This window comes from Natator depressus, chromosome 2 (genome assembly GCF_965152275.1).
Source record: "Natator depressus isolate rNatDep1 chromosome 2, rNatDep2.hap1, whole genome shotgun sequence".
In the NCBI taxonomy this organism is placed as follows: domain Eukaryota; kingdom Metazoa; phylum Chordata; order Testudines; family Cheloniidae; genus Natator; species Natator depressus.
Window position 1 is genome coordinate 125,632,157 of NC_134235.1, and position 16,648 is coordinate 125,648,804.

General features: G+C 39.1%; 1 protein-coding gene across 2 annotated transcripts in view; it reads left to right on the plus strand.

Annotated features, from left to right (window-relative positions):
• LOC141982694 (cadherin-10) overlaps positions 1–16,648 on the plus strand; it is a 152,232-nt gene that overhangs the window by 106,792 nt on the left and 28,792 nt on the right. For both annotated transcript variants that reach the window (XM_074944991.1, XM_074944990.1), the window contains exons 4-7: positions 606–725; positions 1,187–1,354; positions 9,432–9,619; positions 13,946–14,199. In XM_074944991.1, coding sequence (XP_074801092.1) covers positions 606–725; positions 1,187–1,354; positions 9,432–9,619; positions 13,946–14,199 — 730 coding nt within the window. The remainder of the gene's footprint in view (positions 1–605; positions 726–1,186; positions 1,355–9,431; positions 9,620–13,945; positions 14,200–16,648) is intronic.

The following is a 16,648-nucleotide window of genomic DNA, read 5'->3' on the forward strand; positions in this document are numbered from 1 at the left end:
TGAAGTGTAGAAGATTAAGACATTTCAAAATATATCTTTTAGGTAAATATGCATGGTTTATGTAATTGTTTTTCCCTTTAGAGTGGAGAGGCAATGGTGCTTATATCTCCTTCTTCCCACCAGGGCGAGAAGTGCAGATCTAGGTGAACTATTCAATCTGCTGTCCCTTTAACATTCCTGGATCTTTGTATAATGCATTGCCATCAGTGCACAGAAAGATTTATGAGACAATCTGGTGTCATTGAAACACAGGCACTTGTTTATATTCAAAAACCTAAAAGAAAACAATGGTTATTAGCCAATAATAATCATGTAAGGATATGCATTAAACTCTGCTGCTGTTCTGGTTTGACTTTACTAACTTGGTTCTGATCTTCTATTCAGATTTAAGGAAACAGCTTCCAAACTGCTTAGTACTAGATCCTATAACTTGAATAAGTAAATACATTTTTTTAATTGACCACAAGTTTATATGTAGATAAACAAACAGGTCCCTGTGATGCAGGAGTCAATGAAGATTTCAATGGGGTTACTTGAATGAAAACTAGTGCTTTTGCTCCTCCTTCTGGTGCCATGCAGAACTAAGCTGAATTTGGATACTTCAGGTACTTCTGTGGTGCAAGTCACAGCTACTGATGCCGATGACCCTTCATATGGAAACAGTGCCCGTGTCATCTACAGCATACTTCAGGGACAGCCATATTTCTCTGTGGAGCCAGAAACAGGTCAGGAAACTGATATTGTTTTCGTCTACCACAAGCGTAGTAGTTTTCTTTCTTCTAGAAAACGCACCAAAAATAGGGCAGATTTGTACAAAGCCAAGCAGTGAAGGGCTACAACGTTTCTTACTTGCTGTGTTTCAGTAACTTACAATTCTTGTAATAAAGATGAAAACCATCTATATTACAGCTATCTAAATAAAGCATAAGTTACTTGTATTGTTTCGGGTAGGAATGAGAAAGTTGTAATACAGTACTAATGTTTTTGTTTCTATCATTGTACATAGAAAGAGAGAAGCTGTAATGAAAACTCTTCACAGAGATACACAGATAACTGGATTGCATTGATAGTGGATGCACGCTTGAAAAATATGTTTTAAAGACACATTGAAAAAACTCAGTATCGTGATACTGTGCATGTCAGAAATGCAGGGATGGATAACAGTTGCTTACATGTTTTCCTAAAGGCATCATCAGGACTGCTTTGCCAAACATGAACAGAGAAAACAGGGAGCAGTACCAAGTAGTTATCCAGGCAAAAGACATGGGAGGCCAGATGGGTGGATTATCAGGGACCACTACGGTGAACATCACACTGACTGATGTCAACGACAATCCACCGCGATTCCCCCAGAGTAAGCTATATTTAATAGTCCTCCTGCACTACAAAAGCTTCAGAATTAAAGAGTTAAGCAATCGCCATCTGGTTTAATTTAAAGTAAATCTAGATTATGGAGCACACATGAACAAAAGGCTTATGTACAGATTTATTCACTGTTATTAAAGTAGAAAATTAAATGTTACAGTAGTCCTTTGTTCAGGGAAATGGTTACATGATCATATAGAACAAAAGGAAACCTGGGATACCTTTCAGGATTATTTGTGGGAGTGGGGCAGGATCATAAGAGCATTAGAGCAATTCTTTCTTTCCGGTTACCTATAGATTAAAAATTTTTAATTCTTACTGGAAAACAAAACATGTATTAATTTTAGCAAGGAGGAAATAGGTGCACTGTAGTCCCTGCTTAAACATTTAATCATGAAGACCCCAACTCTGGGGAGGAATTACCTGAGGAAATCCAAACAGATCTGTATTTGTATAGACACAGTGCTCTAAAAAGCTGATATGCAGAGAACCTCCCAAAGTGAATGTGAATGGCATTTAACATCACTGTTTTTGACAGCTTAAACTTATCAAAGCACTTTATACTGCTTTTTAACCTTTTTTGTGATATTACAGCTTTCAAGCCTTCATAGTCTCAAACTAGAATAGGAAACCATTATTAGCCTCTATTTATGTAACCTGGAATTGTTAGACTTTCATATTTCAAACTTGTTAGAATATTAATTGAAAATTCCGATTGGTAGGATGGTTTACGTAGGTGAACATTTTACTACCTATTTAAAACATTTTGCATATATTGCAGCCAGAACATTTATGGAGTGCCCAAGATTCTGTAACAGCAAATAGTTCCCATCCTTCTTCTCTCCCACTACTTTTATCCTGATGCAACTCCATTGACTTCAATTATGTTATTCCTGACTTGCACTGGTGTACAACAGAGGAGAGTCAGGCCCGATATCTCTGACTTCAACAAGTTCAAATAACAGGCAGTGCGTAATTGTCTTGGACACACAGGAAGAAAGACGAGATGCAAGTGATGTGGTTTAATTAGGCCACAACTTTATTAGCTTCACTCCTCTGGGAACTGTCCAGCAATAACTTGTACAGTGGAGGTCATGATTCCTGCCTTAATCATTTGCACCTCATGCAGGACTGTCATTTGTCCCCCCACCTTCCACAGCTTGTTCCCAGCCTGTTGTTGGCACTCAGTGGTTGGGCTGGTGAAAGATGGGTGTTGCCTCATTGTGCCAGATGTTAGGAGCCCCAGTTCAGTTCTCCAGCTTCTTCATGGAAAGTCTTCCCTTAAGTTCACTTCCAACTCCTGCTGATTAGGGAACTGTATCCCCTCTGCAATCAGTGCCTGCACTAAATACCTGCCACAAGGAGGATCCAGGAATTATCTTGGCTTCCCCACCCCATCATGCACAGGGACCAATTACTTACTTGAGCCCTACTTTGCCCACCCACCAGCTCAGGTGATTGCTTCCCAGCCCCTGCTGACCACTCCCCTCCCAGCCCTCAAGGGAGAGGGAACCCGTAATGGAGCCACTGCCCCTTTTTTCTGCCAGTCCAGACAAATCTCCCCTGCTTTTGAGATTGCAGGCATTGCATCTAAATTCTCTACTGACACAGGAGAATCAGCGCCCTTACCTCTGACTTCAGCATGTTCATTATGAAATAACATGCATTTAATTTTTCTAAATTCTCTGCTAACATTGCAGTTAGTATGTAGCCATTTGTTTACTGTTTATATTTAATAGCATGTGACTATATTGAGAAATAACTTCATTTGTAAATTCAAAATAGATAAATCAAAGACAGTTCTGGGTACTTACAATTATTTCCCCTCGGTAGAATTTGCCACTCACCTGTCCCTTGCTATCTACTTTCCATTTTCCACGGCAATTCTTTTGGTATGTTAACTTCTCTGTAGATGCACATTGTACATACAGGATCATGGCACATCTGATGCTTTGTGCATGAAAATATTACATCCTGCTGGTCTCGGCAGTTTTGCAGACTACTGCCGAAGACTATTTTAGGTGCTGTCTGCACTGTAAACTGCAGGGCAAAAGCCTCACAGATTGTCTTCAGCAGTTATATTTAATACAGTATTTAGACAATAAATATAGAGGCAGCTGCTTATTTCTGTTTATTCCTTCTTCTCTCTCTCTCTCTCTCTTTTTTTTTCCTTAAAAGCAAGGGCCAGACTGTTGACTTGTGTGGAATTTATGGAACGGCTATAACTGAATTCTTCATTGAATACCTATGACTTTTTAGCTTTTATATTCATTGTATTCACTTGTGGCCTGATCCAACTCCCAGAGAAGTCAGTGGGTATCTTTCCATTGACTTCAAATGGAAGTAATGATAAGGCCCTTCATCTATAGCAATTAATTTGTTGCTGAATTACTTTTCAGTTGGGGATATTTTTATGGCTACCCCTCTCTTTCTGCTGATACCCGCCACTGCTGTGTTAGACATGGAGTAAATTACAACAGACACACAAATCTTAAAGTGTTCGTGAAATTGACTGAAAACTTGCCAGATTCATGACACTACTAAAGTAGTATTGATTTTTAAAAAAACCTTTAAATTGCATCTAAAACTTGTTAATAAACATTAAAATGATTCTTGACTTCATCATATGTATATGAGCTTAAAGAAAGTGACAGTCTCTTACTATGTTAATGAAATTAAAATCATAAATCTGTCATATTAATCAGACATTTTCAGATTCATGATTTGGACAGTCTCACTAGATTCATAAATTTATTAGATAAACATCTGTTTTCTGAAACCAGTGAAGACAACACTGAAATCAGTTATGGAGTGTTTACTATGGATACTGATCACTGTTAATACCCAGTGAGCTCAACCATCAGCTGCAGGCATAGGGCATTTGGTGCAGCTCAGTTGGGAGCACAAAGGGTACCCAGTCCTAGACCAAAAAGGTGCTGGTCCCAGGGTATAAATTAGAGTAACCTGATAACAGCTGCAAGAAACTCTTCTGGAAGATGGGGAACACCAATGTGCTGGAATTCTCTGGCCAAACCCCTTTTCCTATCTGGAAGGAAGGAAGGTTGAGTAGAAACATGAGGATCACCAGATGCTGGAGGAATGGCCAGTTAAGGTGGCTTTGGGGTCACTTTGTGGCAGCAAAGTGGCATAAGTAACTTAAGTGCAACCAAGGAATGGAGTCAGCATATACCACTTCAGCATATCAATCCACTTGTGATTTTTGACATGGAAAAATTGCATTTTGTGATGGGGAAAAAAAGGTGTCTTATCCTAGAACAGCTACAAGTAGAGAATATAAAGAACTAATTAGAGAACTGTGAAAAATGAAACGCATAACTTCAGTTTTTTTGCTGTGTTTTGATTGTTATATGATTAACCAGTATTTGATGATGGTATATTGTCATGACATATCCCAGCAAATTATGTAAGTTTTATTTAGGTATTAATAGGTTTCACTGATAAACTGCTCAATTAAGATTTTAGTAAATGTGTCCCTTAGGGAACTGATTTCAGAGCTGTGGACAAATACACCATGTTGGTTTGGTTGTGATTTTGACATGACTAACCATGATGCCATGAACAGCTGCATTTCAGATAACTCATTATGCAAGAGCATCTTTTTGTGGACCATTTAGAGAAACATGAACATCTCTCAAATCCCAGGCTATTTCTCAGAGAGCTCATGCACAATTTCTCAAATGCTCATCTCATGGTTGGAAACATCAGTTTCTACTAAGACTTTAGCTAAAGCTCATTCTGTTTGGTTACAAGATGATGCAAGTGTAATTAGACAATTCTACCTCTGGTCCCACTGTGATATTTACCACGAAGAATATCCAATACGAATTCAGTTACATTAGCCAGCTCCTATGTCCATAATTGAATTTAGAAATTGATGGGATTTGTGACTTTCAGTGGGTCTTTTGCTCCTAAATCCCTTAAGCACATATGTAAATCTCTCCCTTATGCTACAAAAATTTGCCTAGTTTTCCTCATGGAGCATCCACAAGCAGATAACTGTCTCTTTGGGAGCAGGATACTCACTGTTGGACAGACATGTAACACTAGGTTTTGAGCTGCTGCTGTTGTTTTTCAGGAAATGGGCTTAAGTCACAAGCATAGAATCATAAGGTTAGAAGGGACCACAAGGGTCAAGTTTGGATTGATACACACGCCTTCCCTAACTTCAGTTATATTCAGAAATGGAGTTTTATTTTGGGATCATCCTAGCTGATAAAAACAACAAAGTTAATTTGTTTGAGTTCTCTGGACTCACAAAGCTAGTGCAGTTCACAGATCTTCCCCCCTGTAATTTAAATCCAAGTTGTTCTGGTTGAGCACAGTGTAGCGAGTAATAAAACTTTAGACTGGTTAATAGACTATAAGACAAAATCAACAAAAAGACAGACGGTGGGAAGTGGTCTGATACGATGGTGATGAGCGTTATATAAGTACTATAGACCAGGTCAGGAGGATGATACACAAATAGCTTGTTAATCTCCCTCACTCCAGCCACCATTCCAAATAGCCCTTCAAGTGATACATTATCTGTTGGCCAATGTATTATAAACATTAAGAAGTGGACTTGCAAAGGGATTGAAAGGAGTTGCCTTACAGTCTGGCTTTGGGGATGGTGTTCTATGTATTAAAGGCAGTGCAGAACAAAGTTCAAGGAATGTTTCTCATGCACCAGAAAGCATTTTCAAATTTTAAAATGAAAAACAATTACAACCTATCTGTATTAATTGAAAAAAAATAAAATTAAAAATTGAAGTAACTTCTATATCTGTTTTAAACACTTAAGAATATGGAAAATGAGACTAAATGTTGCCATGGCACCCTTAAATCTTCCCCTTCATGTGTTCTGTCTCGTGAAATGTTATGAGACATATGGTCTTTCCTCATGGTCTCTCACAGCACTGAATAAATATTTATTTTATAAATATGAGCAGTGGGATTTCGTTGTCATTTTTGAACCATTAACAGATTATAGAGAGATTATGTACTAATGTATCAAAGTACACAGATTTAAATATTACAGAAGGGTAATGAAAATGACAACATAAATATGAGCTAAATCATGGAGCTGAAAACACTGAGGTGCAAGAATGTCAAGAAACATATTAATAAACAGAACTAAGTGCACTTTGGCGATACAATACTCTGTCACCACTGTGCATCCTGTAACAGGGTATACCCCAAACCCCATGAAGCTATGAGAAATGTAATTTGACTTAGTGTTCTGTCTTCTCTGGTTTGGTGGTTGATGGTTTTTCACTAAGTGGGTACGGTCTAAAGCCAATATGTCAAAGTTTAAATTACATTGGGCAAACATTATATAATAACTGGAAGAGATAAGCTAGTTCCTACAAATAAGAATAAGCCTGAACCTCAGTCCTATCCCCACAATGAACCAGACACTTTCCTTGATATGGATCTCCTCAAAAGGAGTCCACCTCTTCCCTTGCAACCCCTATTTTAATCTTTCTACCATTCTGTTAAGTATCAGGAACAACCACCAAGTGACTTGCCTAGGTCTTCCCGCAGCTTTATTGACAAAAGAAGGTTGCCAGTGACCTTCCCAATTCTTCTTATGCCTTTCTTTGGGAGAACATGTCCACCACTGGCCTTCCTTAACGATCCTGCTTGCTTGGGGGCGCATCGCCATCCCACAATCACTCAGAACCTAGATTTCTAGTCTGCTGGGCCTAAGTCAGTTTTTTCCAATTTCAGAATTCTGATATATTCTGCAACAGTATGAGCAAAAGCAGAGTGGATCTAAATGGGACAAGGTTAAGGGACAGGAGAGAGCCAGGGACTTGTTTTTAGTGAGGGGTGGAATGAGATTTGAACAGGTTTGGATAAGCATCTGAACTTTTGAATACTTTCCTCAACTGAAGCTCCAAACCTTGGAGGTTCCCCCATTACTAATTAATATAAGCTACATACAGACAAAACAAACAATGCTAAAGTACTTGCTACTGTGATCCTGTCAGATCTCTCAAGAAATGTTTGTATTTGCATGAGAGACCCATATGGAAAAGCCAAAGGTTTTCAGGAAGTGGGGCTGCTAATTTATTAGGGTACATCTCATCAACAAGCTCCTCTGCATCAATACTGAATCCATGCCCCACTATGATGTAAGGCATCACTGTGTTACTGGATGCGCCATCTTGTGGGCGTCATGTTCATCTCCTTTCTTTGTACAGTAGTTTTGCCTTAGATAATGTAACCTTAATATTCCCTCTAGTTCACCATGCTTAGCATAGAGAGTGCCTAGGAAATATTGAGGTAACATTACTTAGTTAACTAAAGCCACTGGAAAACAAGGTTTTTATGGGTAGCCAGTACACAGTGTAACTATCTTAGATTTCCTCTTTGAAGCAGGGTAGTGTCATAGCAGCATCTGTATCTATTTTAAAATTTTCCTTTATAAAAAAAAATGCTGCTAAACACACAATGTGGCTAAAGGGTTTTTCCTCCTCACGGTCCTGGCAGATGAGGATAATGACCTCTTCTACACTTATACATTAATGGCATGGATAGGGCCCAGAATGCTAGACTGTATAGTAAAACTCTGTTTTATTTCATTGTTGTTATTTATTGCTTTACCTTCATGTTTGTTGGTCAGTGCTCTGCTAAAGCTCTAGGAATGCTGTTGAGACAGTTAAGGTAGTACAAAACCAATAAGAAAACTTTTTTTTTTTGGGGGGGGGGGGTGCATCCAATTTTAACAGTAGTGCTGAATGTATAATTTGCAATAAAAATTGATTTAACAAAACTAGCTACCCTTTTTTTCTCATGGGAGGTTCATGAGCAGTTTCCTGGAACTTGTTTGCTATTCAGATTAATTTGGCATATCTTCTTGAATTTTTTACCATATGGACTGATGATAAATACTTGAATTTCAAACAATCACTTATGTGTGATTGGTCAGAGAAGTCAGATGATTCTTTTTGTTCCTTGACGGAATGAAAGTGAATGCACTTCTCATGCAAATATATGCATGTGAGAATTTAAAAACTGGTTTCTATGAATAGTTATGCAGTTGGCTTTAAAATATGCTTTTTGCAAATATTTATGCCAGTGAAATTTTATAACTAGAATATGAAAATGAAAGCACCAAGCATATTGCCAATTTGATTCACTTTAAAAGTATAAATCAATATTTTTACATTATTCACCAAATAAATTGTAATAACTCTATTTTAACTTTTCTGTGGTGTCAAAGTAGATTTAAAAATTAACTAAATATGGTTCTTTCTTCAAGGAGCTCAATCAGGATATGAGCCTTAGTATTTAGAATCTGAAAAGTGTTTGCCACTCAATTATAAGGATTTTAAAATAGGTCTACTTTGTGTCTTAGAATTAAATGTCATTTTAGCAATTGGGTATTTTATTATTACAGCCCTTTTAGTATTAGGCATAAAGTAAAGTGTAACAATGAAATTATACTATCATTTTTAATGTTTTAAAAATGAATAGAAATGTTTAGATAATGAGCAATAGATAGACGCTTTTAAGGGAAAAAGTTCTCTGATGAATCAAAGGAAAGAATTACATTTGTGAGTTTCCAAGTCTGTAGCTATGGACACAGGAGTAAGTGAAATAAAATGAGTGTGAGACATGTGAAAAATGAATATTCTGTATCTATAATAAATACATATCCTAAGGAGCATGATTGAATATTTTGTATATTTAGTCATACAGAAGTAGAGTGATTATTAGTATCTGAAAAGTACCAACACTATGTAATATTACATTAAAAGAATACTGAGGTTGCAAAGTCAAGCACACACATTAGAAAAGGTCAGAATTAAGTTTGCCTGTACCACTTTGATTTGTCCCCCTTGTCTGTATGCATTTATATAGATTTGCATAACATAACCTAGGAAGTTGATGGCAGAGCCAGGAATAGAATCCTGTTCTCCCCTCTGTACTGAATGAAGCAGAGTTCTTGAAGAACAAATAGTCTAGGATAATGTAATTAAAGACTGTATCATAATGCACTGTTTCTAAAACTTGCTGTGCCTCTCTTTACTTGTTCTGCTTCTTTTTCTTTGTAGACACCATCCACCTCCGCATTCCAGAATCTTCCCCAGTTGGCACTGCCATTGGTAGTGTAAAAGCCACCGATGCTGACACTGGGAAAAATGCAGAAATGGAATACAGAATTATTGATGGTGATGGAACAGATATGTTTGACATTGTGACACAGAAGGACACACAGGAAGGCATCATAACTGTGCGCAAGGTGTCTATAATCAGTAACAACCGCTGAATGGTTTTGGTGTAGAGGACTGATGTAAATACCAATGTTGTACGTTAGACACATATAGAAACAAAAGTAGATCATATTATGATCAACTTAAAAGCTCAACATTTGCAAGAGTTACCACACAGCTGTATCTTAGAACATGTACTATTTCCCTGTACTTAGAATAGGAAATAATTGGTATTTGAGATATCACTGAGAAATAGGAGTAGAAAGGGCCATCTCCAATATACTGCCACTATCATCACTGATTTTAGTACAAGTTTGTTTGATGCTTGACTGACAGTTTTTCAGTAAGTACTAGAAACAGGTTTCAGTGTATTTCAGAGAAATACCGCACTGCTATAGTATAGGGAAATACTTCGTCCAAGATACATGTGCACAGTAACTGTTTTTTGATAACTGTAGTATCACAGGGCAACAGCATCACGATCAGTAACTGCCAGCCAGGGCTTAGTAGCATGCAACCTTTACAGAGTAATAGCAGCAGCTAAGAGTGTGGGATTTTCTAAAATACCTAAGACAGTTGAATGCCTAACCATAGCTAGAGCACTGTGGATTTCTTAGCGCTGGTCTACATTACAAAGTTAGATCAGCTTAACTGTATTGCTCAGGGCTGTGAAAAATGTCATAGACTCTTATCATCCCCTGATGGTAATGTAGGCAGTGCTAACTTCTTCAGACCCTGCAGCGGGATTGTATGCCTCAGTCTGCTTTCCCTGGGCAACTACCACCTCTCTCTTGAGAGAAGTCCCTTTTAATCCTGTCAGAGTTCTTTCATCCTTTTGTGTTCATAGGCCTTTACCTGTTCTGATCAAAACCATTTTTGTGGATTGGTTGCAAAGGAGGCAAAATCATTCAAGTTAATGGTCCAGGTATTGTTTACCTCTTACATGTTTGCTGAGAGGTAGCTTATTTTGAGCCATTCTTTTTCTTCCTACCGTTTTTTCCCCAGGCAGATTCCTGTTGAGTTAAACCAATATAGTCTTACAGAAAACAGCCCAAGAACCAGGCCTTCACATAGAATTAATAAATTATTACAGAGCAGTTCCAAATCCATCACAAATAGCTCATAACAAAGAACATATTTCTGGACTAATAATTATGTGTGCCAAAGTGTTTGGACTTTTAAGGGTTCGTGCTCCTCTTCATGAATGAAAATGAATAATATTGCCCCCACAAATAACAGGGAACCAAACTCACTGTGTGTGCATTTGTGAAAATATTCACAAGTCAATTTTTGTATTATTCAACCAGTTCTAACTGAGGATTTCCAGTGCACCTTCCAGTAGTGAAGAACTAACAAACAATTGCTCTTCTACTACTCCACCCAAAACGTAGATTAAGGGCCCCATTCAGCATTAATTATAATGAAACTTAAGTACATGCTTGAGTGCCTTCCTGAAGAGGAATGGGATAACTTAGGACTTGTCTTCATGTATAATGGTGCGGGTGCACTACTGCAGCTGTGCTGCTGTAGTGCTTTTGTGAAGAGGCAACTATGCCGACAGTAGCGCTTCTCTTGTCAGTGCAGTTAATCCATCTCCTGGAGAGGCGGCAGCTATGCTGATGGGAGAAGCTCTCCCATCCATGTAGCGCTGTCTACACAGAGGGTAGGGCGGTTAGGTCAGTAAAACTGCATCGCTCAAGGGTGTGGATTTTTCACACTTGAGTGATGTCATTACACCAATATAGATGTGTAGTGTAGACCTGGCCTTAGATGCTGAAAGGTAAGCACCTGTGGTTTAAAATCATGCATGTGGTGGACTGCATTGCTCAGGAGATTTGGTAATGAGCTGCAAGGCCTTTCACTTCCAAGTGATGGGTTCATACCCAGCTTGCATCATTAGATGCTGCAAATTATTACTATCAGATACCCATTTCTGAGTTTCAGTTCCTTGAGGACAAATTGCTGCATTTCAATTGGTATCTTCAATGGCAGTCTCAGTAAAAAGGCATTGAGAATGGGCTTGGAGACATAATTACTCTTCCTTCTACTCTGGTTTCTCTTCATAACAAGGTGGAGCAGAGGAGGAGGAGGAAAGTTTCCATTGCCTGTACTATACCTCTTCTGCTGATACATAGAATATTTAAATCCCCAAAGCTGTCACTGAGGCATCTTTCATGAGCACTAATTTTATAAGTTTGAGGTGGGGGGTAAATGCGTCTCTAGAATCCATTTTGATAAGTGAAAACCACTGACTTGATATCCCTGTTGTTTGTGTGAGCTAATGAAGTCTGCTCTGCAATCAGACAGGTAAATTCTCAGCCTGCTCATTCTCTATATATCATTCATTAGCTACCACTTTTCATCTGTGACACTTGCAGAGAAATTGGGGAATGGAATTTCTTGTCTACACAAAATGGATTCTAATTATAACCCTGAACCCTTCTCTTTTCATTTTAAAAGTAGCTGCTGACAAAATGTCAAATCTATTTTGCAAAAAATTCTCTGATCTTGGATTCATGAAATTCAATGAAAACGAGCAAGATTAAGTACTGATTTTTTCCCAGTAAGGTTTTAAATCTTTGTTTCAAAATTATTTTTTTTTTGCACAATTACAGTTGGCGGCTTAGGTCTGTTTAAATTTATTTCTCCTTAAACAATGAAACTCAGACAAGTGTATGTACATGCCTTTTCCACATAAGAATGGCCACACTTGGTCAGACCAATGGTCCAACTAGCCCAGTATTCTGTCTTCTGATGGTGGATGATGCCAGATGTTTCAGAGGGCATGAACAAAACAGGGCAATTATGAAGTGATTCATCCCCTCTTGTCCAAGTTCCAGCTTCTACCAGTCAGAGGTTCAGGGACACCCAGAGCTTAGGATTGTATCCCTGACCATCTTTACTTATAGCCACTGATGGACCTATCCTCTGTGAACTTACCTACTTCTTTTTTTAACCCAATTATACTTTTGGTCTTCACAACTTCTCCTGGCAATGAGTTCCACAGGTTGACTGTGTGCTGTGTGAAGAATTACTTCCCTATGTTTGTTTTAAAATGCCTGCTATTAATTTTGTTGGGTGATATCCGGTTCTTGTGTAATGCAAAGGGGTAAATAACACTCTTTCATTCATTTGCTCCATGCCATTCATGACTTAGACCATTTTGTTAGCTTTTTTTGTCTGCTGCTGCACATGAACAGATGTTTTCAGACAACTATCCACAATGACTCCAAGATCTCTTTCTTGAGTGGTAACAGCTAATTTAGACCCCATCATTTTTGTATGTATAGCTGGGATTATGTATACAGCGTGCATTACTTTGCATTTATCAATATTGAATTTCATCTGCCATTTTCTTGCGCAGTCACCCAGTTTTGTGATAACCCTGTGCAACTCTTCACAGTCAGCTTTGGACTTAACTTTGTTTAGTAATTTTGTATTGTCCGCAAACTTTGCCACCTCACTGCATACACCTTTTTCCAGATCATTTATCAATATGTGGAACCGCTCTGGTCCCAGTGCAGATCCTGGACTGTGCTATTTACCTCTCTCCACTGAGAAGACTGACTATTTATTCTTACCCTTTGTTTCCTATCTTTTAACCAGTTACTAATCCATGAGATGACTCTCCCTCTTATTCCAAGACTGCTTAATTTGCTTAAAAGCCTTTGGTGAGGGACCCTGTTTGTCTGTCGACCCTCCTCAAAGAATTCTAATATATTGGTGTGACATGATTCCCCTTTACAAAAGCCACTTACTCTTTTCCAACATATCGTGTTCATCTACGTTCTCCTTCCTGCAAATGTTTCCTGAAAAAAATTGGCATTATGGCCCTGATGCTGCAATTGTTCCACAAGCACAACTCCCATTTGCTTCAATAGAAAGGTCCGGGTGTGGAATGCTTGTCTGATTTGACCCTGTATTTGTGAAACATCAGCAAAATTCATCAAACAGTTGCTAAGTTTGCAGGCAAAAGTTTGCACACAAAAATCTGTTTAGAAAATAGCAATTAACACAAATTTCACTTTTGGAATTTTCTCAGATTTACACTAAGCCGTTCTACCTAGCTGCAGGTGATACTGTAATACAAATAATAATAAGTGGTGATTCACACTGACGTCAATGGACGTTTTGGTTACTCAAGGAACTGGATCCCTATTCTGTACAGCTGTGGAAAACGACTCTCTGGATTTTCCTGTGAGGTTCTGAGTGCCATTAGCGCCTATTAATCACAGTGGAGTTACACCATTTTACATCAGCTGATGATTTGGCCCATTATGTCTTTACTTCCCCTATGTATCCAACACATACAGTGTAATTTAATAAAGTTTATCTCCTTTTTTCCTCCCTCATAGCCACTGGACTATGAGACCAGAAGGCTTTATACTCTGAAAGTAGAGGCTGAGAATATCCATGTGGATCCACGATTTTATTATCTTGGGCCTTTTAAAGATACTACAATTGTAAAAATCTCTGTGGAAGATGTGGATGAACCTCCTGTCTTCAGCAGATCCTCTTACCTTTTTGAGGTGCATGAAGATATCGAGGTGGGGACAATCATAGGAACCGTAATGGCACGGGATCCTGATTCTGCTTCAAGCCCTATCAGGTAATGTCACAGTCTCTCTATATACCTCATGATTTAAAAAACGAAATACAAAAACAAGCAAGAAATTGTGTGGAGAAAATGGTTTCCCTTTCAAATTGTGATTGATGAATGTTGAGGTAGCTTTCCACCCTGAGACTTGGGGAGAGGAGAGCAGGGAGGAATTTCTGTGGTCTGAAGGAAAAAAACCCTTCTTCTGTACAACTACTAATGTCCACAGGGGAGAGCCCCTCCCCTGCAGACAGTAGGAGATATAAGGAGCTGATATTTACCTGGGTATATGCATAATCGCCCTGGTAACCCCTGAGGGAGTTCATCAGCACTTCCGAGTCTCAAAACTGAAGAACTTCCCTTGCTGTGAGCCTATGCAAGTTGATCTACCTTTGCCTCGTATTTCCAGCCACTGTGAGCCTTAGAGGCCTCATTATTGCCCACCAATACATCTCCAGGAGGCTTGCTGGCAACACCCCAATCCTCCACCACCACTTCCAAGCCCTTGGAATTTCTGAAGCCATAGATGAGCCTAGGTAAGCTTATCAGGCCCTCCTGTGACTAAACCTGTGGGGTTTGGGAGCCCCCGATATGCCTATGCTCCATGGGAGCGTGTGGGCTGTTGAACGTCCTAATATTTTCTCATGTCAACCTCAGACATGGTAGGACATGGACCCAATGGTAGGATGAAATACCACTCTAAGCTATTCCCCTTTCTTCTATAATCCTCCGAAGGTCCATAGGAACAGGTCTTCCTTTCTTCTGTCCAGGCTCCATGCAGGAGCAACAAGGAATGAACAACCTCAGTCCTTGGTTCCTGCCTCCTGCTTCCTAGCCTTATCTGTGAAGCTGCTGGTTAGTTAAAATTAGCTGTGCAAATCCAGAGAGCCCATCCCAGTGTTACAGTTTAAACTGTTAATGATTTCAAAAATAGACTTTCCAAGTACTCTTCTGTTTTGTGCAATTAATCTCATTGAGCTGAGTCCACTAAGTTTTACCACTCTCCTTTTTCCTTGGTTCTCCCTCCCCTCCCCAAAAGTATAAACTTTAGAAGAGAGACAAGGACGATGAAGTAATATCTTTTAAATATCTTTTATTGGAGCAACTTTTGTTGGTGGAAGAGACAAGCTTTCAAGCTTCGCAGAGCTGTTTCTCAGGTCTGGAGAAGGTAACTAGGCTGTCTGAGCTAATTACAAGTTAGGACAGGTTGATACACCTATGGGGTTCACATATGTTGTAGGAGACCACTTAAAATGAAGTGGACAGGTAAGGGTTAGCAGGTTGTGGGGTGTGTTACAAACTCTTGTAATGAACCATAAAACCAGTGTCTCTGTTAAGTCCGTATTTTTTAATGTCTAACAGAGTTAGGAATGTACATTCCCAGGATAGTCTTTCAAATATATTATGCAGGTTTCCTTTGAGGATGAACTGAGAGGTCAGACATGTCATGATCTTGTGTGAAAAGTGTTCACCACAGGTGGTGACTGAAGACAAGGAGGGGGTTTGGGAATAATTTACTTCAGGATGTGGTCCCCATTGAGTGTGGGTTGTGATTGTTTAATGATACCCCCAGAATATACTGGAGATACATTTCTTTTTGTTGATGTTATGATGCATTTTTTCACAAATTCTTCTTCAAGGTGGCCCATAAAAAGGTTTGCGTATTGGAGAGCCATCCTAATACCTATGGCTGTTTCCATGGTTTGAACAAAGTGTTCGTTGTTAAACAAGAAGTTGGTGTGGGCGATGTCTGAGTATTGTACATTGTCTTGTAGGAATTTGAGGCAGGCAGCAATGCCATCATGGTGAGGAATGTTGGTGTATAATGAGGTGACATCCACGGGGACAAGGATGGCATTCTGTGGGAGGTTCTGTTGCAGAGTTTCTGAAGAAAGTTAGTAATGTCTTGGCAGAAGTTGGCCCTTTGTGTGGTGAGTGCTTTGAGGATGATTTCGGAGAGTCCTGATATTCCTTCAGTGAGAGTACTGTGGCCAGATTATGATGGGTCCATCTGGGTACCTTTGTTTGTGTATCTTGGAATGCATGTAGAAGGTCCCTGTACAGAAGGGAAGGCTTATGTGGGATGAGGCTGTAGAGGTTTTTCTTGGACTGCTTGGGGAAGGATTTGATGGTATCTTTACATTCCTGTGTGAACTGGTATGGGGTGGTCTTTGAGTTCCTTATAGCAGATGGTGTCAAGAGCTTTCTGTTGGCCTCGTTGCTGTAGCCATCAGAATTAAGGACTAGGATTGTGCCTCCTTTCTCTGCACTATAGTGGTTGGATTTCAGGGGCTGCATAGCTATCCTCTCGGTGGTAGAGAGATTGTGGTGTATGTAGTGTTTCTCTGACCACTACATACTACTCCAAATATGCTGAACAGCTCTGCAGACCTCAAAAAACTGAAGAAGTATCTCCTGCACTTCCATATTCCAGAACGAAACACTTCAAACAAGAAATTAT